General features: G+C 42.6%; 1 protein-coding gene across 1 annotated transcript in view; it reads right to left on the bottom strand.

The window, feature by feature from the left end:
* The window catches only part of TYRO3 (TYRO3 protein tyrosine kinase), a 334891-nt gene that overhangs the window by 44351 nt on the left and 266837 nt on the right, over window positions 1–23703 (bottom strand). The window contains exon 15 of the mRNA XM_073608643.1: window positions 5441–5562. Within this exon, the coding sequence (XP_073464744.1) occupies window positions 5441–5562 (122 nt within the window). The remainder of the gene's footprint in view (window positions 1–5440; window positions 5563–23703) is intronic.

Raw genomic sequence — 23703 nt, 5'->3', positions numbered from 1 at the left:
ATTCTTCATCTGCTATATGTTGCCCGTAAGCTAATTGCACAATTTTGGGTAACTCCCAGGGTTTCCACTAGGCGACAATGGGTTGAACAGGTTAATAGACTGCTAATAAGAGAAAAACTAACATATCAGCACAGAAATGCACCACACAAATTCAATGCAATGTGGCAGGCTTGGTTGGATGTTCCGGGGGTTGGCACCACATCAATTGGTCAAAGACAGACTTTTACAGGGATAGGAGTTAAAAGACGCTAACTTTAGTAGCTGAAAAGAGAACATACATAGCACTTGATTCAAGTAGTATTTATGACTTTGGTAGGTCATGTAGAATGCTTGGGAGCAGGATGTCCCCAGGGCCCTGGGGGAATGTAGAGCCCATTAGGAATATTCAACGGTCTTATTTTTCTTTATGATTTTCATTTTTTAATTGGTTCCTTCTTAATTAATTCTATCTGCTATGCCTTTCTCATGTATCATTGCATATTATTTAGGATGTTTGAATCACAATACAATGTTTGACAAAGCAACTTATGATAACAATTGTTTTATATCTTATCCTGTAATATCCTGTATGACATGTGTTCGGCACAATGAACAACAAAATAAAAATCTTTTTCTGACTAAAAAAATAGAAATAAAGTTTATTATTATTGGCTAAATAAGTCTATATACATGAAATGATAGTCATCTGATAAGGCCAGATTGATCTATGACAGCCTTTCATAACTTATTTTCCCATAGAAACCCCTAAAATAATTTTTAGGTTTGGGAGACCCCTACTAAAATCAAATTATTGGGAGTCAATGGCAAAAATGCCCCTTACATTTGTGGTCAATAGAAAGAATGTGATCATTACAGTGACAGAAGGAATGCCACCCTTGCAGACAACTAAAATGAACATTGGTGTAGTTTTGCCAAGTGGCATTGGTCCTGTAACTATGCAGGCACCATCAGATGGAAAGTATGCTCAAGGAACCTTTACCCCTAGCAATCTCTGGAGGAACCCTAAGGTTAAGAATGGCTGGTCTAAGATCTCTTGTCTGGTGGAAAGCAGATGCCCGCCAGCAACCCTAATGAGACAGATTACAATTTTTTTTCCTTTATCATTACAATTCTCCCTCTGAGCATCTCTCATTCACTGCATCCTCCTTCCACTCTGCATTAACATAAACTTGCCTAGTCAGCAGAGCTAGAATGCCTGGGGTTGTCAGAAAATATCTGCACTTGTGACCTATCTTTTAAAGTCTATATGCAGTAATTAAGTGCATTCAAACTGTGCAGTGTCCAGTTTTGCAGTCAAATTTGAGAAAACTCCACTATATTTTTATATGTTTTCCCATGTACACAGCATACCTAAAATACTTTCTATCTTTTAGCTGCTTGTTTTGAGCAGGCCTTTGGAAGACAGCAAGCTACTCTGAATAATTTAAATGAAACGAAACTCAATCTGTCTCCACTGACAGTGAGGGACACACTGAGTTTCCCCTCATTATCACAGCAAAGCAGAAGCTCAACTTTTAGTTCTTTAACCCTTTGTTAGGACAGAATGTTCAAAATTACAACCGATAATGAGATCTGCAAGCACAGTACAGAAGAATTAATTATGGTAGTCATCAACTCTCCAGTCTCATCTGCATAGCAGGGGGAAACTTCAGTGTTGGAGTTTTTAGAAAAGGACATGTAAAAAAGTACACAGTTTTTTGCTTTTAATTATGCTATGTGAATGAGAAGATGTAACAAATCTTATGGAGCTGCTGCAAAAGTGGAAGTACACTTTAAAGTAATATTAAAGGTTTGTTTTGTTTTAAAATAGTAAACATGTCAATTACCTGCTCTGTGCAAGGTTTTGCCCCGCCAGTGCTTTGGGCTCCTACCCCCCATGCCAAGTGCCTCAAAGCAAGCCACTTGCTATGGGGGCATTCATGCATGCTCGCTCCCGAGCCCTGCTCTGCATGTCCATAAGGCACACAGAGCAGGGCCCCGTCCCCCATTCTCTCGTCACTGGCTATGATTGACAGCAGAGGGAGACAATGGCTCCTGCTACTGTATCTGAGTCAATGAGGATCGAGAGAGCTGAGGGAGTCTGGGTTCTTGTGCACATCACTGGATGGAGAACGGGCTCAGGTATGTATTTAGGGGGGCTGCGGCGGAAGCTGCATGCAGGTTTTTTACCTTACTGCAGAGAATGTCCCAGCCACGGCACTACCTGCACGGAGTTTGCATGTTCTCCCTGGGTCTGTGTGAGTTTTCCCCCACACTCCAAGGACATGCTGGTAGTAGCTTTATTCTGTCTAAATAGGTCCTATTATGTGTATTTAGGAATGTGAGTAAGGGACGTTAGATTGCAAACTCCTTGAGGGCAGGGGCTGATGCGAATGTACAATACACATTTATATATATATATATATATATATATATATATATATATATATATATATATACACAGTATATATATATATAAAGCGCTGCATAAAATTACAACGCTATATAAGCACCTGTGATAAAATATTTGTTTGTATAAAATGTCCATATTATCCACATACAGGATGATCACTGCTTCTTTCTGAACAATGCTTACCACTGCAAGAATACATAAATCACCCATGAGAGCTCAGAGTTAATGTTGCCTGTAAGGCAAAATACCTTAGACTGCCTTGTTATGCTGTTGCAGTCAGGGTTCAAGACAGTTAAGACATAACAAACATCATTTATAAAAATAAAAAAAAAAAAAAAAAGGGAAGGATCAGGGGCTGACCAAGACTCTTTATATTCAGTCAAATGATCATAGATGTGCAGGTTTTCCCTCATTCACTTCGTCTTTAAGCACACCATTACCCATAACAACTTGATACAAAATAATATTCTTTAGCAAGAAAAATACATTTCACAAAATAATTATGCTTCAAAAATGAGTGTGTGCTGTAAATTGCCCCCAGCATTGCTCTTGTTTCTTCTAGCTGGAGGCTGCTATTTTGCTGAAGCCCAGAGTGCCTGAGCAGAAGTTAAACATAAATCAGAACTAAACCCAACAGTTTAAAAAAAAAGTTACATTCCTGAAATGCCACCATTGCTGTCACATTTGCTTGTTTCCTCAACTAAGCTGTCAAATCTTCAAATAACTAGTGTCATAACAGACCACATGTGTAGCACCCCAGCAGTTGCAGATTAAACAAAAACAGCTTCCTTGGCTATAAAGGATAAGAGGATTTAATGCTACCAGCAAATCGGCTTCTACAAATTCGTCAGCGCCTAAAGGTGCCTAAACATGGAGAGCAACTGAGCATGTGCACAGCAGGGTGAAACAGTGTATTGCTGAATTTTAAAACAGTGTAGGCACTTCTTTTTAATGTTTTACATAGTTATAATTGCAAAGTGGACTCTAGGCCCAGGAAGTTAGAGATGAGATGTCATCTAAAATCTGACAGCTGTTGTACTGCCAACTGCCATATCTTATGTGAGAGCCCCATGTTAAGAGGAATGTACACTACAGAGCTCTGGGCTTGATACTGATATATTAACTTAGGAGCTAGAAGACGGAGTGTGATATCGGCATTCAAAATCCAGACAGCTGACAGAGCAGCAACTGTCACATCTCCAGGGGTCTTTTACCTTTGACAAAGAGTAATCCTAAATCAAAGCTAAATTGGAAGGTAAACATGTTTCCATAGGCACGTATATAGACTTATATACCTAAAGACTATCAGATTCAAATCCTTGCATAAGATCAAAGATACTAAGGATGCACCAAAACTTTGGCCGCCAAAACATATCGGCCGAAAAATGGCCTTTTTGGCAAAATGCCAAAAAGGAAATCATACCGATAACGGTGCCGAAAATGGGTGCCGCCTAGTACGGGGGTGTCGTTCTGGAGCGTCCCCGTCCAGCCCTCTCCTCCCTCCTCGACAAGGTGGCTGAAAGCAAAACAGTGCTCTATCTATGGAGGAAAGCTGTCAGCACACCGCGTTAAGGAGCAGCTTGTCGGTATGATCAGCGGGAGGAGCACTATCAGTGTGCAGCACCGCAGGGGGTTAATGCTCCTCCTGCTGATCATACCAACAAGCTGCTCCTTAACGTGGTGTGCTGAAAGCTTTCCTCTATAGATAGAGCACTGTTCTTGGCTTTGCCTTGCTAACATTGCCCTGTCCTGATCCTGTCTGACATACTAAGGCAGGCTGCATGATGGGCACTGGTAGGCTGCTGGGCACTGGTGAGGCACAGGCAGGCTGCAAATAGTGGGCACTGGTAGGCTGCTGGGCACGGTCAGGCTGCATTTAAAGCAACCTGGTGAGGCTGCATTGATCTCCTGTACCACGTCTGCAGTCTCTGACCATCTTCTGTACCACTTCTGCAGTCTCTGGCTATTTCCTGCACCACGTCTGCAGTCTCTGGCCATCTCCTGTACCACGTCTGCAGTCTCTGACCATCTCCTGTACCACGTCTGCAGTCTCTGACCATCTCCTGTACCACGTCTGCAGTCTCTGACCATCTCCTGTACCACGTCTGCAGTCTCTGACCATCTCCTGTACCACGTCTGCAGTCTCTGACCATCTCCTGTACCACGTCTGCAGTCTCTGACCATCTCCTGTACCACGTCTGCAGTCTCTGACCATCTCCTGTACCACGTCTGCAGTCTCTGACCATCTCCTGTACCACGTCTGCAGTCTCTGACCATCTCCTGTACCACGTCTGCAGTCTCTGACCATCTCCTGTACCACGTCTGCAGTCTCTGACCATCTCCTGTACCACGTCTGCAGTCTCTGACCATCTCCTGTACCACGTCTGCAGTCTCTGACCATCTCCTGTACTACGTCTGCAGTCTCTGACCATCTCCTGTACCACGTCTGCAGTCTCTGACCATCTCCTGTACCACGTCTGCAGTCTCTGACCATCTCCTGTACCACGTCTGCAGTTTCTGACCATCTCCTGTACCATGTCCGCAGTCTTTGACCATCTCCTGTTGTATGTCTGCAGTCTCTAATCATCTCCTGTACCATGTCCGCAGTCTCTGACCATCTCCTGTACTATGTCTGCAGTCTCTGACCATCTTCTGTTGTATGTCTGTAGTCTATGACATCTCCTGTATCATGTCTGCAGTATCTGACCATCTCCTGTACTATGTCTGCAGTCTTTGACCATCTCTTGTACTATGTCTGCAGTCTCTGACCATCTCCTGTACCATGTCCCAAGTCTCTGACCATCTCCTGTATAAAAATATTTTTTAAAAACAGTCATTTTCGGTATCGGTTTTGGTTTTGGTCCTAGAGTATTTTTCATTTTCGGTATCTGTTTCGGCACCAAAAAACCCATTCAGTGCACCCCTAAAAAGATACTCAGTTTTTTTTAGTTTCTGGCAGTGGAAAATATTGGTATGTCAACACAAGCCAGGGTTCAGCAGCCAACTGAAACATCAAAATATCAAAGCTACACCTCCTGACAAACTTACAATGGGTTCTTCTCCAATGCGAGACATCAACAGGAAGGTGTGGAGATCACCATGCTTCATAAATGGTAGGATGACCATTGGAACTGGCAGCCTTCCCTTTGTACGGCTTCTCAGACTCACTCCTGTGAATGATATATGCAGAATTAATACTTTGGGTGCCGTTCAATCAACTACAAGTGACTAAACTGCACAGCATACTTTATATATAGAGGTCTTCAAGCATAGACAATCTCAACACTGATGCCTGCAGCAAATGACTAAGAGAATGTTTAGTGTTTTGTACTGCAACTTGTTTTAATTGATTGTAGCATTGTTTTTATCTGCAAAACTCTACTGCTACCCAAATGAGTTATCATGCAGCAAGACCAAATTTTATGTGTATGCTCCAGGCTTCCATATAGACTCTATGGCAGGTCTATGAACTTCCACTTGTACATAGTACCACTGCACCTTTTATAAACTAATTGCATTTGCCTGCACTATTAGCACCTAACCAATCACAGTTTTGTAATAAGAAAAGAACACCATCTGCCCTAAGGATCTTGGAAAAGGGGCTTTCTACTCCCCAAAACCTTGGGTTCTTCCTCCTCTATTCTTTTACCAGGGTCTGGTTCTGCTTTCCTTCTCATCATTTTATTCTGGGTACTGTATTCCTCCTGGTATCTTTGAATATTTGGTATATGACTAAGGTTGGCCATAGACAGAGTGAATTTCCTTCCTGCAGTCACGGGTTGCAGGAAAGAAATCTCCTTTTTTCCCCCCATTAACACAGTGTTGACAGGGGAATGCCTCCCGTGGAGCCACTGTGTTCTCCCGGGGGATGCTGTGAGGGATACCATTTGGATCACACTTCTTGATGTTGTAACCCCAATTGTGTACAATATTTTATACTAGGGTTGTCCCGATACCGATACTAGTATCGGTATCGGCACCGATACCGAGCATTTGCCCAAGTACTTGTACTCGGGCAAATGCTCCCGATGCTTCCCCCGATACCTAGAGGACAGCTGTGATCGGCGCGTGGGGGAGTTACAAGATTCTCCCCCAGCGGCTTTCACCAGCTTTAGTGACATACAGCGGTGATCGCTCACAGCTGACTGTCACTGCATCCTCCTCCGTGCCCCCTCCGTTCCTCTGTGCCTCTCCGCTGTCCCCTGCATTCCTCTCTCCTTATCTGTCCCCCTCTGTACTCCCCCTTCGTTCCTCTCTCCTTATCTGTCCCCCTCCGTTCTCCCCCTCCGTTCCTCTCTCCTTATCTGTCCCCCTCCATACTCCCCCTTCGTTCCTCTCTCCTTATCTGTCCCCCTCCGTTCTCCCCCTCCGTTCCTCTCTCCTTATCTGTCCCCCTCCATACTCCCCCTTCGTTCCTCTCTCCTTATCTGTCCCCCTCCGTTCTCCCCCTTAGTTCCTCCGTCCTCCCCCTCCTTCCTGTGTGTATGGATAGAGTCAGCTGACTCTGTCCATTCACATAACTGAAACATTGTAATCTCCTGTGATTACAATGTGTCAGTTTATGAATGGAGAGAAGCCGCTGTCTTCTCTCCATTCATTCTCAGTGCAGCTGAGGCTGCAGAGAAAGGGACTGGGGAATCTCTATCCCCTGTCTCTTTCTCTGTCTCAAGGGGGAGATATCAGAGGTCTGTTAAGACCCCTGATATCTCACCAAAGCCCCCCAAAAGGGCTGATTAAAAAAAAAAAAAACAATAAAGAATAAAAAAATATTATTGTAAAAAATAAAAATTGTAAAAAAAACCAAAAAAAAACACACACACATACAACGTTCACCCCCCCAAAAAAATAGCAAAAAAAACTGTCACGTGACATTAAAAAAAAAGTATCGGTAATCGGTATCGGCGAGTACTTGAAAAAAAGTATCGGTACTTGTACTCGGTCCTAAAAAAGTGGTATCGGGACAACCCTATTTTATACTATGTAATATGTGATGTAATATGTGTGGTTCAAACCTTTCAAATCGAGAAAATAAATGTTATTATTTAATCTTATTTTTTTGGTTAGAAGTTGCCTTCAAAGTCCTATAAAGAGCAACTGTGGTTTTCCTAATGTAGACATTCGAATACAAGGACATGCATTACAGGTTGATCAACAGATGAAATGAAGAAAAAAAAATAATGCAGCCACCACATCTATGGACTGGTAAGCTGCAATATATTACATTTTTGTTTTAGGGTCTATTACTGCTTTAAGCCAATAAGTTTAATTTTTATAGCTGGAAGGTTTGGAGTTTAAGTGATACCCTTTATTGTATAAGTAACAACTTGAAACACTATAGACGCGATTTAAACAATGTGTGTTGACATTTGATCACAATCAGCCAAGAAAATATTGTGCAACAGGAGAAATCAGAGAACCAAGGTTATCTCAGCACTCACGTGACAACCACTAAAGCAGAAAATTTGTCAGACCGAAAAAAATAAAAAAAGATCATGGAGGAAGAAGGAGGCAATACCAAAATGTCATAGCTAGTTGGTCACGTTCTAAATCAACCTCATTTATCACAATAATATACACAGGCAGATATGACTGATCGTCAGTTTAAGGAATAAACAAGTCTATAAATCATCTAACCAGAGTGTAAACAACCAGGAATGGAGTGATTGAATGGGGTGCAGTCATTGGCCCCTAGTAGGTGGTCATGATAGATTAAAGCAGTCGTTAAGCCACTGTAATATAAACTTCTTATTCCCTCTGTATCATAAGAACATGTGTCCCTGTGCTTGTGTAATATAAAAAAATCCGCCGATCTGTAATGATATAAGCCCTGCTCCGGGTGCACAGCCGATTGCTCTCCTCTCTTCTGTCTCGGGCTCTGGCTCATAGCTGCAGTGGGCAGGGACGAGCTGTCCCGCTGACGTCAGTTGGGGAGGCAGAGGAGAGAGAGCGCCGACGATCAGCTGAGCGCCGGGAGCTGTTTATACAGGTACAGATCGGTGGAGTTTTTACATTACACAGGCACAGGGACAGATGTTCTAACAATACAGAGGGGATAAGAAGATTTATGATAGGTAAGAGAGGAGCAGGAGCAAGGGGGGGCAGCCCAGGGGAGAGGAGGACAGAGGACACAAACAGGGAGAGCTGAAGACAGGAAAACTGCGGCTGACGGAATCACATAAATAGACCATGGTATCAGGGGCTTAGCAGCCATGATTATTGTGGTCTGTTTGCAGGGGAGAGGGTATAGCCAGGCAGGATCAGTTTTTTAGGGTATACAGGGGGCCAAATGACACAGCACAAGCACTGGGCTGTATAACATGCTTTAAGGGAACAGGATCAGGTTTTTTTTTGGGGGGGTTAAAAAACGCTTTAACCATGCAGCACAATTGCTAGGACTAGAATATTAAACTAAAAAAAGGAAAGTGTGAGGGTTAGCAAAGGCAAAGAGACAAAATATTCTAGAGCAGGACTGTATTGGGGTATTATACTTCTACAAGCACACCAGAATGTTTACACCCCCAGCACAGGTTCCATCCCTTTGTCATGCACATTTGAATGTTGTTTCTCAAAGTCTAATTGAATGAGCATGTTGTCTCCTTTATAGCCACAGCTAAATTTTAACTGTACTATACACAGAAGAGTGATGGTTACATACTTCTTTAAAGCAGAACTAAACTCTCTCAATCAAGATTAAAGTGCTACTAAACCCAGGACCCTGCATTCACTATATCTGGTCTCCCACAGTACACGGAAATTCAATTATTTTAGTAAATATAAACTGCTAAACACCTTTTCTCATCAGCAGTATACAGCAGTCTTGTGACTTCTATCGGTGCATGGTTAAAGCTTGTAGGAGGAAATTTCATTCTCCTCTGACTGTCCTATGAGGCTGCATGACCCCTGATCCTCTGTCTGGACAGCGCTGATTGGCCCTGTGCTGATCACATGCACCCTCCCAAAAAGACAAAACAAAACAAAAAAACTCAATAGCAACACACACTAAACTGAGTACGTGCAGAATGCCTCCAAGGCTCTGTTCTATCAGCAGATGGATTGGGGACAGTGGAAGAAGGGGAGAATCAGAGAAGACAGGACCAAACAGCCGACTTTTTACACAATGCAGAGGATTAACCCTTTAGGTTCCACAGTAAGTATAACAAGCATGCATATACAGACTGATTTTACTGTTGTAGGTTTAGTAACACTTTAACTATTTTTCAAACCTAATGCTTCTAGCATTGGTAAAAAAGGGAAGAAAGTGTACTATATTTTCTTGCTTTAAAGCTGCAATAAAGCCAAAACTAAACATGTATCGTATTGCAGCTTACCAATGCTTAGATGTGGTGGTTGCATTTGTTTCTTTTATTAGGCTATTTTCTCTCTGTTTCTACCCGGTGATCTGGCCAGTAACACACCTCCTGTATTAGAGTGCTTTGGACAGCAACATTGTCAGTCTGGGGGGGGGGGGTTAGATGTACTAGCAGATTTAAATACACGAACAAATAGAAGCCAAACTCCAGCTCACACTTTATATTCAGTCGTTGTAAGCATCCCTGCTAGTGTTTAACAGTTTGTAGCATCTCTATAACTGATACATTCTGCTTGTGAGCTTGTTCTTTTGAAAAACAATAGACTTACTGGCAGAATCACCAGATGAAAATAGAAGAAAATAATAGCAGCCATCACATCTAAGAAATGGTAAGCTACAATATAATAGTTTTTTTTTTAACACATTTCTTCATTTGCATCCTGGATTCTGATGTAGGGATCTGCAGCCCTTTACTGTACATGTCTGTAAATATATTATGGATACACTTCCTGCCACTGGTTGTTGGCTTTGAAACCCCAGGAGGAGGAAGTGGAGAGAGAAAGTCTCAGCTGCATGTCCTGTCCATGCTGCTAAATCCTGTACCAGAAGAGACCATTATAAACTCCTAGGGAGGGACTAAAGGGCAGAGTAGATCAGGGACGTGGGGTGAGGTCAGTGGCTGGTGAGGCACTGGCTAGTATCAGAGCCAGATACACACAGGTTACATACGCCACAATCGTTAGAACGAGAGCAATTATTCTAGCACTAGACCTCCTCCGTAACTCTAAACATGTAACCTGTAAAGAATTTTAAAATATCACCATAACAGTGGTGTGATGTAAGGCGGGATGAAATGCAGACATTCTGGATAACACCATGTAAGCAGGTGCTTACAGGTGTGTGGTACAAAATAAAGCTCACTTTATTTTCAGTGTACCATTGCGTTAGTAAGTTAGCAGGCTGCTTATGAGTTAGGAAAGGTTCAGCCTGCCTACTCCCGGATGTTCATGGCTCTGCCCCTTTGTGGTGGACTATAAACACATAGGCAGCCTATCGAAAATTTTGGATCTTCCACTTGAGAGTTGACAGGAGAGTGTGCTGCAGGATGTAATTCTACCAAGAACATGTGGCTTCCCCTTTGGGGTACCAGAGCCAGAATATGGACCTTACAAGGAACTCTTCCTTTGCTTAGAAGTATGACGTGGTAAGCCTAAGTTACGATGAGTTGGAACCGTGTCTGTAATGAACTGTGTTGGATTAATGCTGTACTTGCAAGGAAGCTTCAGTAAATTTTCTAAAAGTGCTAAATGCCTGTTCTGAAGTTCTTTAAATGGGTGCATTAAGGAACATGGTATATCTAAAAGAACAGGGTCTGAAACATCAAGGGGGATGAGGAGAAGTAAGAGAGCCACCATGTAGGGGTTAACCGGACAGTGGACTTGGCAGGAAGATGTCCAACATGCTGAATGCTATAGCAACCAGCCAGCGAGGAGTCCTGGGCATGGGTGGTAGCAAGAGGGTTGGTGGTCTGACTCCCTTCCCAGTGTTCATTAAAAAATAGGAAATCACCCTGGGACTTTAAATTAGGTAAATGCAGTCTCAAAATTTAATAAAAATGTCATGCAAACATAAACAATATGAATCATAGCCAAGCCACTAAAATGATACATACAGTAAAAAATGTAATTACACGTATCATGGTATAAATTGTAAATTCCTAGTGTTCAGTGCTCCACATGCAGCCGGGACTGAAATTGCAGCACAAGGAACCTATGGACCTAGCTGGAGGTACTAGGAGAGTGAGAGAAGTGGATCCACATGCTTCAGATACTGGAAAATGTATTTGGTAGATTTTTGCATTTATTTCACAAAAAAAAAAGGTTATTGGGTTTTGAGTATTGGTACAACTGTGGGGCTACAGAGGCAAGAAAACAATAGGAAGATGTCCACTGAATAGAGCAGAGGTGACACTGCAAATTACATCTTAATCTATGAGGCACAGTTAACTGCATACAGGGCCTTGAAAAAGTATTCATACCCCTTCAAATTTTGTCATGTTACAACCAAAAAACGTAAATGTACTTTATTGGGATGTTATGTGATAGACCAACACAAAGCATCACATAATTGTGAATTGGAAGGAAAATGATAAATGGTTTTCAAATTTTACAAAAAAAGTCTGAAAAATGTGGCGTGCATTTGTATTCAGCCCCTTTTACTCTGATACCCCTAACTGAAATCTAGGGGAACTAATTGCCTTCAAAAGTTACCTGTGTGTAATTTCATCTCAGTATAAATATAGCTGTTCTGTGAAGCCCTCAGAAGTTTGTTAGAGAACCGGGATAAAGTTGTGGAGAAGTTTAAAGCAGGGTTAGGTTATAAAAAAATATCCCAAGCTTTGAATCTCTCACGGAGCACTGTTCAAATCATCATCTGAGTATGGCACAACTGCAAACCTACCAGGACATAGCCGTCCACCTGAACTGTCAGGCCTGGCAAGGAAAGCATTAATCAGAGAAGCAGCCAAGAGGCTCATGACATCTCTGGAGGAGCTGCAGTGATCCACAGCTCAGGTGAGAGAATCTGCCGGGGGGGGGGGGAGGGGGGGGGGGTTGCGGCACAGGAAACATGTGGAAGAAGGTGCTCTGGTCAGATGAGACCAAAAATAGAACTTTTTGGCCTAAAAGCAAAACGCTATGTGTGTGGGATCCCCACCGTGAAACATGATGGTGGCAGCATTATGTTGTGGGGATGCTTATCTTCAGCAGGGACAGGGAAGCTGATCAGAGTTGATAGGAAGATGGATGGAGCCAAATACAGGGCAATCTGATACCGCGTACACACGACCGGACTTTACAGTATACTTGGTCCGGCGAACCTGAGTCCGTCGGACAATTCAATCGTGTGTGGGCTCCAGCTGACTTTTTTTTTCTCAAAAGTTTGACGGACCTAGAAATGAAACATGTTTCAAATCTGTCCGACGGACTCGAGTCCGGTCGAAAAGTCTGCTCGTCTGTATGCTAGTCCAACGGACAAAAACCGATGCTAGGGCAGCTACTGGGTACTGGCTATGAACTTCCTTGTTTTAGTCCGGTCATACGTCATCACGTACGAATCCATCGGACTTTGGTTGATCGTGTGTAGGCAAGTCCGTTCATTCGGAAAGTCCGTCGTAAAGTCCGTCGAAAAGTCCGCCGGGCAAAGTATGCCGTAAAGTCCGCTCGCATGTACGCGGCATTAGAAGAAAACCTGCAAAAGACTTTTCACCTTCTAGCAGGACAACGACCATAAACATACAGCCACAGCTACAATGGAATGGTTTAGATCAAAGCATATTCATATGTTAGAATGGCCCAGTCAAAGTCCAAACCTAAATCCATTTATGAATCTGTGGCAAGACTTGAAAATTGCTGTTCACAGATGCTCTCTATCCAATCTGACAGAGCTTGGGCTATTTTGCAAAGAAGAATGGACAAAAATTTCACTCTCTAAATGTGCAAAGCTGGTAGAGACATACCCAAAAAAGACTTGCAGCTGTAATTGCAGTGAAAGGTGGTTCTACAAAGTATTGATTCAGAGGGGCTAAATACAAATGCACGCCACACCTTTCAGATATTTATTTGTAAAAAAAAATGAAAACAATTTATCATTTTCTTTCCACTTCACAAGTATGTGCCACTTAAATATTTTATGCAGAATTAAGTTATAAAAATAAATATTAACAACAACTTTATCCGTGCCCAACAATGCAGGCTGCCCGTGTCCGCCAATGCAGCCTGCATCCGCCAATGCAGCCTGTGCCACCAATGCAGGGGAGGGGAGCCACTGCCCGGAAGATCAGAGCGCGGGGAACATAACTGCTTTCATTTCAATAGCTGTGTGTTCCCCGCCACACGCCATCAAATACAACCCCTTCCCCTTATCCGGGGAACTTTGATAGACAAATCAACCGTCCCAGGATTGGACGAGTGCTCTGTCTATCAAAGTGCCCAGGACAAAGAGGAGGGGCTGTATGTGACGGAGCGTGGCAGGGAACACAGCTATTGAAATGAAAGCTGTTATGTTCCCGGCGCTCTGATCATCCAGGCGGTGGCTCTCCCCTCTCTTCCCCTCCAATCGCTGGGAGAATGGCTCCCAAACAACCCACATGCCAGCAGTGCTTGACCCCCCCCCCCCCAACCTCCCAGGCAGCCATAGCTCGCCAGCCCTCAAAATCCACTCGCAAAATGCGAGCAGGTGAGTTGAATTTTTGAGGGCTGGTCTATCACATAAAATCCCAATTATATACATTTACGTTTTTGTTTGTAACATAACAAAATGTAGAAAATTTCAAGGGGTATGAATACTATTTCAAGGCACAGTATGTTCAACTGCAATGTAAGCTGGAAGAAGCTCCATCAGTAGCACTACTTATGAGGGACTGTGCCTCAATGGGGGTAATAGAAGGAGTAAGGTCTTCCAGAGTCCAAGATAGGGCTAAGATGTGAGAAGGGGGGGGAGAGCATACAGGAGAAAATCCATCCAAAATCTGCCAGGGGAAAGGGGAGAGAGGGGGAGGCGGAATCTCGTGTAGGCCAAACCATTACACAGCCAAAAAGAAAATGTCCATCCAGACGATCATACGGAGAGTAAAGAACAGTTGTAGATGGTCATTATAGGTTATCCATGGATCCCAAATCTTCAAGAATTTGGCGTGAGTGTCGGTAAATATAGATGCGAAGCTTCTCATGGACCATGGTTCCCATGAGCTGCTGTGTAACTTCAGCGAAATTAAGGAATGGTTGGCACCAGGCTCTGGCCAAGGTCTGCCGGGCTGCTAGGAACACAAACCCCACCAGTTTTCTCTGGGCTTTAGTCAAAGACAGGATCGACTTATGCAGCAATGCTTCCCAGGCTTTGCGTGCAAGATATATGTTTAAGACCATTCAGAACATTGCATAGATCCAGCATCAAAATCATAGGACCTTGGGGCATGTCCACCAAATATGGAGAAGGGTGCCTGGTTCCCTGCATCCCGAAAACACAGAGGTGATGCAATGGAGCAAATTTGCCTACCCGCATCACGGTCATGTACCAAAGTTAGGGGTGCGGAAATTAATCGCTGCATCGCGATTCGGGTGTCCCCAATGCGGTATCGATGCATACGACCAGAAAGTCGATTGCCGGGTGACGTCATCCAGATTTGCCCCGCCCCTCCCGGGAGAGCACTCCGAAGTGCCCCGCTGTATGTGCTTTTTAAAAAATATGGAACTTCATACCGGATTTCACAGTACAATACATGCCGCTCATGTGACTGCCCTGCCTCTCTCCTCTCACGTCTCAGGTCTCTCCCGGGTGGGGCTGAGAAATCCTCGCTGACGTCAGGAGAGACATGAGACGTGAGAGGAGAGAAGAGAGAGGCGGGTCAGTCAGGGCAGTCACATGAGCGGCATATATTATATTGTGAAATTCGGTATGAAGTTCCATATTTTTAGAAGGGGTATAGAATAGAAGGGGATTGGCCGGAAGATTGAGAGACCGGAAGTGATGCAAGGAGTGTGTTTGACACACGGCTACATACAAACAAGCTTGTTTTGAACTCTTTTGATGTAAGAGGCAACTTGCATTTTAAAATAAATTGTATTATCTTTACATATTACACTATGTGAGGCCTGTTTTCTTTTATTTCCTTTAATGGCAAACACTAAACGTCCATAACGGAACCACAAGATTTTGAGGCCATTCAAGCTGTCAGCAGAGAGAGGGCTTGCTCAGCGGATCGTGAACCACGTCCATAACCACCTACACGGACATCGATTGGGAGTACTGACGGCACATAGGCGATCCCATCCCAGGATATTGATCCAAGGTGTATTTTTCTCCATTTGGAGGTAAGGGCTCTGGGAGCATTACGTGACTATTTAGTCAGGAAGATTAACATCAATTTAACAACACAACTGTTTATTTAGAAGATTCACCACGATTATGGATACTCATGATTATTTTAATTAAGCTATCACTTTGATGGACTTTTTTGATGTATACACATTTTATTTTGGATTTCAGCTATTGTGTTTACTTTTTCACACTATTTGGGATTATTTTTCTATAATATTAATGTATTAGAAGTCTGCGCGGATCACTTTCATCATTATTTACTGTTTTTTGTGTTTAGTGTACACTTCAGATCTTGCAGCCATTTCATGTATTTCACATTATTAGTTTTCATTGTTTATTCACTTAATTAGTAGCGCGAAGGACCTCACTTTAAAAATCCAGCGACGTGGCCATCCAAACCCTCCCTTCTCTCCCCCGCCTGTCCATGGCGCTGGCAGCAATACTACTGTGGGCATCCGGCTGTGACAGCTTGCAGCTTCACAGCCGGGTGCACATGTCTCACTGTGCTGTCCTGCATAGCCGGGCAATCTTTTGGGACCTGTGATGTGTCCCAGAAGATTGCAGGGAGGAAGGCCCAAGCGGAAGTGGGAGCTTGACGGTAATCGTGATGCATCACGGAATCTAATCGAATCGTTGACCAGATAATCGTAATCGAATCGATTTGTGAGACCAGTGAAGATGCGCACCTCTAACCAGCATTTTTTTTTGCATTTAAATAAAGATAAGCTAAACAGACAGTACCACATTCACATGGCGTGAAATATACATGCTTTTATAGGACATTTCTAAATGCATATATTGTAAATGCATGTAATGATTTTAAATGGTTTAATGCAGAATGTGCATTTACTTTAGGTGCCTTCAGTTTAGCCATGTTTAGAGAAAATAGAAATCTGTGTGTCCGGGGCATCCAAACGCGTGTAAAGACCAGTACATTTAAAAGCAGGAGAGCTTGAACTGAGGAATATGATGTTTGTGTGTTTAAATGAAACAAGGCAAGATGTCCATATGAACAAAGGCTTATATTTCAGGGCAGTTACCGTACTTGCTTTTTATTTTGTTCTCTCATCATTGAATTGTATACCAGTATCATGCATTTCCTCTTCCATGTAAAAATATTTTTATACAAGACCCATCGTGAAATTAAGCTCCAAGCAAATTAAAAGTGTATAGCTCTGAGTTTGATAACATGAGCTGTAATATTTTGGCATGTGAAACTATCTGTGAAAACATCATTAGAACAGTAAAAAAGTGTAATTCCTAAAGGATGTGACAGGGCATCTGCTCATTTTAATAACAGCAATATATGTTATTAGTCTAGAACAAATCTGCCTGGTTTCTAGGCAATTGTTTTTGGTCTTGATCAAAGTGGAGAAGAGCTTCAGTCAGCTTTTTATTTTTGCCTCCACTAGGGAAGTTTCCACTCCATCGCTTGTCCCTGTGACACCAGGGCAAAAAAATTAAAGTAACAGGTCACAAGGACAAGAAGGCAGAGATGGCAATAAAAATACTTTACATAGGTTCTCACTTTTCCCTACTGTGCAGCTGTCTCTGTCCCTATGGTCAGGCCTGCATCCCTGGAGCCTGCAGGCACACAAATTTTGACTCCTAAAACAACCTACCCTCCCCTCCCCACCACTTTACTAGCATCGCTTATTTTACAGGGAAAGCTACCCATTTGCCTTTAGCCACAGGCCTATCATGCCTAATGGAAAACTTGGCTCTGTATTACACCACTGGAGAGATTTCACTTCTTGCCCCTCTGATTTCCTGTCACCAGGATAGGAAGTGAAGATACATCTCCTCAATGGGAACACAAGCAAAAAAACCTCCCCCACTACTTTCCAAAAGAATCAAAATATTTGGTCATTGCTGGGCTGTGGGGTGGCACAGTGGTGTAGTGGGTAGCACTCTCGCCTAGCAGTAAAAAGGGTCGCTGGTTTGAATCCCAACCACGACACTACCTGCCTGGAGTTTGTAAGTTCTCCCTGTGCCTGCGTGGGTTTCCTCCGTGTACTCTGGTTTACTCCCACACTCCAAAGACATGCTGGTAGATTAATTGGCTTCTGTCCAAAATTGGCCCTAGTGTATGAATGTGAGTTGGGGACCTTGGATTGTGGGCTCCTCGAGGGTAGGGACTGATGTGAGTGCGCGATGTATGTGTGGAGCGCTGCGTAAATTGATGGCACTATTTGGGTACATTAAATAAATAGGGTTACTTGTAGACACGCAGCCACACTCACTCAGGTTGAACTGGATGGACTGGTGTCTTTATTCAACCTTACTATGTAACTATGGCTTTAGCATTCCACTGTAAATGGGAACCCGTCTCATCCATCACTGTATTGGCTGGTAAAAGATTCTCAAGGAGACAATAAATTACATATACTCAATAGCTTTAAGTACAATGAGGAAAGTGCCAAGGCAGTTAAATAAAGTCCAGAAAAGACTTTTATTGAAAGTTGTCTTTAGTAACACAGCAATGCATTTGGGACCTTCAAAGGCCCTCTTTACCTGGCTATAGGAGATTACAATAAAAGTACAATAAATATATGTCCTAAATGGTTCACATTGGGTAATATGTATAACTGATTATATATTTAAACAATACTAACCCAATGTGAGCCATTTAGATGATATATTCATTGTACTTTATAAGTAATCTCTTAAAGTCCTGATGAAGGGGAACCTTTAGAGCCCTTGAATTATGATCTTTTTACTAAACAACTTTTAATAGAAACCTTTAGTAGACTTTATACCGATGAACTTGCGCTTCACTCCCGGTACTTTAGGTTGGTCTGAGACACAAGCCAACCTATGGCCCTTGTCTGTAGATTTGTCTCTTTCGAAGTGCAGCAGTACAGAAATGCAACAGGACAAATTTGCATAGTTTTGAACAGTAGTAGCTTAAAAATAGCAGGAGTTTGGAGACAGCTAACTATCTTTGGTTAGTACCTGTGTTTGATTTTAAGTAAATCTTTTTTAAAATGCCTGGTTTAGTTCAGTGCAATACTTGTTTGGCATTTGTTTATCGTGGTACTTTTTGGAAGCTGGAAAGCTGTTCCATTTGTATGCAGATTTCTAGTCTACATGATGAAAATGCTTGTCTAAATTTCTTGGTTTGTGCCCTGCAGTCTGAGATCAGCAAGCGGTCTAATCGTGTTAGTTCTGTTGAGCTGCCCTGCAAAAGGCCACCTTTTCCTCAAAGACTATGCAGGAGAAGAGTGAGGCTGTGGACCATAAACATATAGCTTTTGGTGTGACACTGCATAACCCGTATAGCGTTCTTTCTGAGCTAGAAGCAGATACAAAGGTTGCAAACATAGCTGCTTGTGAGATGGGCAACCCTTCTCTGTATAGAAAGGAGGACACTGAAAAAAAATTGCACTGCCAAAAGTAACTGTTTTATCTGAAGTTGCAAACCAGGCAAGTGTTGTAGATAAGGCTCCTAAAACGAGAAGTCACATTGTTGGTGGTGATTCAATTGTAAGAGGTGTTTCTTTAGGAAATCATGTGGAAGTGTTAAAGGAAGTTAGGTGTTTGCCAGGTGCTACTGTTAGGAGAGATAAAAGGCGCGTTTTAAAAATTGCGTAAAGAGTGCAGTGTTGATGTTGTTGTGCACCTTGGCATTTTCAGAGGTCTTAATTGTGCATAATGGACAAAAAGAGAAAGTACTTCGTATAGCACATTTCAATGTTCGGTTAAAGGATTGGTGCAAAGCTGAAGGTTTTGGTTATATTAGATGTGATCAGGTGGTCTGGCATTGAGCTGTAAAAGAGAGATGGTCTGCATCCCTCACGCCAGGGCCGTCTTTAATATTGATTGGACCCTGAGCAAAAAAATCCCCCCCCATGCAGTTTCGCTCTCCACCTGCTCACTGACTGGTTGCTAGAGGTTACAGCACACATTACGGCTCACTAATTAGTTGCTAGAGGTTACAGCACATGATTTCTGCTTACTGATTGGTTGCTAGAGGTTACAGCACATCATCTCCTCACTGCCTACACACCATGGACTGGGGAGGTGAGGGGACTCATTAATAGACAGAAAACTCCTAGGGATCCTAGGACTCAGTGGCACTGCTAGGGGGAGGGGAGGGTGTGATCAATGGCAATGATGATTTATTTTTTTCCCAACTACCAATATAAAGAGGAGTTTCAACACTGGCCACCAATGTAATAGGGTTTTACACTAACCACTAATGTAATAGGGGTTTACATTGACCAGTAATGTAATAGAAGCATTCACAGTAACCACCAATGTAAGGAAGGATTTACACTGACCACCAATGAAGGGGGACATTCACACTGGCCACTAGTGGGAATGTAAGGATTCTACACCAAGCACCAATGTAATGAGACGATTTACACTGACCACCAATGTAACTGAGACATTTAGCCTGTGTTCATATTTGTGTGTGTGTTGGGAATGCATGCAAAATCGCTTTCCTGACACCACAGAAACGTGCTGCCCTTTACCAGATACACAGCAGTGCCATTAATTGTTTTTGTGTGATTTTGAAAGGGTTTGGGACTTTCTTCCGCATTTGTAGCACACAGAGCAGCCCACTGAAATGAATGGGCTGCCTTACACCTGACCTACATCTTTTATCCACTCTGTCAGTGCACATTTTCATACTAAAACCCATGCTAACCTCTACACCCCAAACCATCCCATCCTCTCCACTCCAATCCCCCTCCTTAACTCTACCTGCCTCCTCTGCTCATCTTTGCACCCACCTTCCTTACCTCCATACATAACCTCCTTGCTCACCTGTGCACCCCAAACTGTAATTCCTTCTCTGCCTACCTCTGCACACCCCACATGACCCTCCATCTCACTAATTTGCTTACCTTTGCAGAACAGGCTGATGGTAGGCTTAAGGACCACAGCTGAAGGCAGGACTTTCAAGCATGCCCCTTTATCTCCCCAGTGGGCAGCATTCAGTATAGGTGATGGTGGATATGACCTCAGGGAGGCACGATATATATATATGAATACTGCCTCTATTTACATATGAATGCCAGTATTTACATGTAAACACAGGGTCTGCAGGTGAGTCATCTGTACACAACAAAAGGGTAGAGCTGGGCAGCAATAGTAACAGAACTTCACACTGAGATATCAGGACACAGCACAGGACTAAAACCTCAAGGGAGAAGGGGCAGCTGCCCCTTTTGCCCTGCCTTAAAGACAGCCCTGCCTCACGCAAAAGCATTGAGCTTCTTAGTATGGAATTTAGGAGTTTTTTTGTACTTGCATTTAAACTGAGAAATGGGGGCAGAGATGTAAGTGATGAGGAGCATTCCTGTCCCCAGCAGGTTGAAACAAATGTGAGGGTTTGGGTTGCTAAGAACTGGGCTGATGGGGTGGTCACTTTAGGTAAAGTTTCTCGTGGTAAAAATAAAGCAGCAAATAGCAGTATTTGTCAGGTGAATGTCCTTTAGGCAACAAGCTTTGTGAGCTGATAGCTCATATGTCTAGGGATAACTTGGACCTTGTTGCATTTACAGAGACATGGTTCAAGGATTCAAATGACTGGGAAAGAACTATAGCATGGAATACACTATACAGGAAAAACAGAGTAGGGAGGAGGGGAGGTGGAGTTGTCATATATGTCAAAAATAGCATAATGTGAAACATTAATTCCTGAAAACAAATGAAATACTCAAAACCCTCTGGGTCTGCTTTCCAACCAGAGAGGGAGCGTCCCTTAGAATTGGTGTAGTTTACAGATCCCAAGGACAGATTGAAAATTATGATAACTTGTTGATTGAAGAGATAACTTAATGGCAATGAAGGGAGGGGTTTTGATTATGGGTGACTTTACATGCCTGACATTAACTGGAATTCTTAAACTGCTATTACAAGCAGGAGCAGTGGTGTAATGGAAGCACTGAATGGGGTTTCTATAAAACAGTTAGTAAAAAGCCCAACCCGTGTTGATCAGATTCTAGACAAATGGGGATCGACTGTCTGATGTTAAGTTGGGAGAAAATTTGGGTTTTAGTGATCACCAATGTGTTTGGTTTGATATTGATACAAGAACTAAAAAAATCATATAAAAAAACAAAAGTTTTAGATTTCAAAGGGTCAAATTTTGCTGAAATGGAGAAATGTAAAAAAATAATAATTGAAAGGTTGGAGTAAAATGACAGGAGTAAGTAATTAGTGAGCATTGTTAAAGTGTACCATCCAGGAGGCTACTAGATTATATGTCAGGAAAGTTACTAAGAATAAAATGTAAGAAAAAAACAATATGGTTCACTATAACAAAAGGAGATACAATGGTAAGTGGGATACTAAAGGGAAAAAAATCTGCATATAAAAGATTCAAGGAAACAGGAGGTGTAGCTGACAGAGAAGAGTATAAAAATAGACAAAAGGAGGCCAAACACATCAGTGCTACAAAAGCAGAGGAAAATTGCTAAACATATTAAGAAAGGAGATCCAACCTTTTTTCGATACATTAGTGATAAAAGGAAAAAATATAATGGGATCACATAAAATTAAAACTGGACACAACACTTATGTTGAGGGAGATCTGGATGTAGCAAACCCTTTAAACAATTACTTCTGGTCAGTCTTCTATATAAATTGCACTAACAATAGCAAGTTGGGGAATCATATTGGTTCTAGTAATGACGGTTAATTTTTAGGATTTCTGGAGACAGAGGTAGCAGAGGAACTCCTCGGTTAAAGCTTAATAAAACAATAGGCCCTGGTATTCATCCCAAAGTTCTAAGAGAACTTCGAGGTATATGCGTTGGACCATTAACGGATCTTTTTAATCAAATCTCTTTTAACAGGAGAAGTTCCCCACGACTGCCGGACAGCTAATATTGTACCTGTCCACAAGAAGGGCAGCAAGGTAGAAGCTGGCAATTACAGACCAGTGAGTTTAACATCAGTTGTAGTCAAGTTAATGGAATCACTCCTGAAGAGAAGGATCATTGATAACTTAAAAATACACAACTTGCTGGACCCAAAGCAGCATGGCTTCACTGAGGGCAGTTCATGTCAGGCTAATCCTAATGAGTTTTTTGACTATATTACCAATGTTTTGGACCAGGGTGGTGCTGTGGACATAGCATATCTTGATTTCAGCAAGGCATTTGATACAGTTCCACACAATGATCTAACACAAAAGCTGTACAAGCTAGGACTTAACCCTTGGGTGGTTCAGTGGATATGCAGTTGGCTAAAGGATAGATACCAGAGTGTGTTTGTAAATGGGCTTCATGCGGAACAGAGACCAGTCACTAGTGGTGTACCACAAGGCTCTATGCTAGGTCCTGTTCTATTTAATCTATATGTAAGTGATATAATTAAAGGTTTGTTGGGCAAGGTATGTATTTTTGCTGATTATACAAAAGTGTGTAATAGGGTTGATATCCCTGGAGATGTTTTTAACATGGAATATGATTTGGCATTGCTGGAGGATTGGTCAAAGGCAGTGGAAACTGCAGTTCAAGGTTTCTAAATGTAAAATAATGCACATAGGGAACAATAATCCCTTGAGAGAGTACAACATTGGGGGCAGTGTTAGCCAGCACCACAGAAGAAAAAGATTTGGAGGATACTTATTTCAGACGATCGCAAAATGAGCAAACAGTGTGACCAGGTAATGGGAAAAGTGAATAAAATTTTAGGATGCACCACTGGAGAGATCATCAGCAGGAGGAAGGAGGTTCTGATTCCCCTATATAGATCTTTAGTGAGACCTCATTTAGAATACTGTGTCCAGTTCTGGAGACCAGACTTACAGAAAAATATTGATAAGATAGAATAAGCCCAGAGACAGGTAACAAAAATGGTGAAAGGTCTGGGGGATAAAACATATCAAGAGTGACTTCAGGAAATTAAAAGCGGAGTTCCACCCAAAAATGGAACTTCCACTTTAAGTGCTGGTGACCCCCTGACATGCCACATTTGGCATTTCATTTTTTGGGGGAGGAGCTGGTACCCTGTTTTTTGAGGCACCCAATTTTCACTTCCTCCCCTGGCGCCACGGCGCCAGAAGGAAGATACCTCTCCCCCTTCCCTCCCTGCAATCTTTTGGGACACGTCACAGGAGATTGCCCGGCCATTCACAGCGCGGCTGGCACATGCGCAGTTCGAGCCT

This window comes from Aquarana catesbeiana, linkage group LG13 (genome assembly GCF_042186555.1).
Source record: "Aquarana catesbeiana isolate 2022-GZ linkage group LG13, ASM4218655v1, whole genome shotgun sequence".
Lineage (NCBI taxonomy): Eukaryota > Metazoa > Chordata > Amphibia > Anura > Ranidae > Aquarana > Aquarana catesbeiana.
This window is presented reverse-complemented; position numbering and strand designations above follow the sequence as displayed.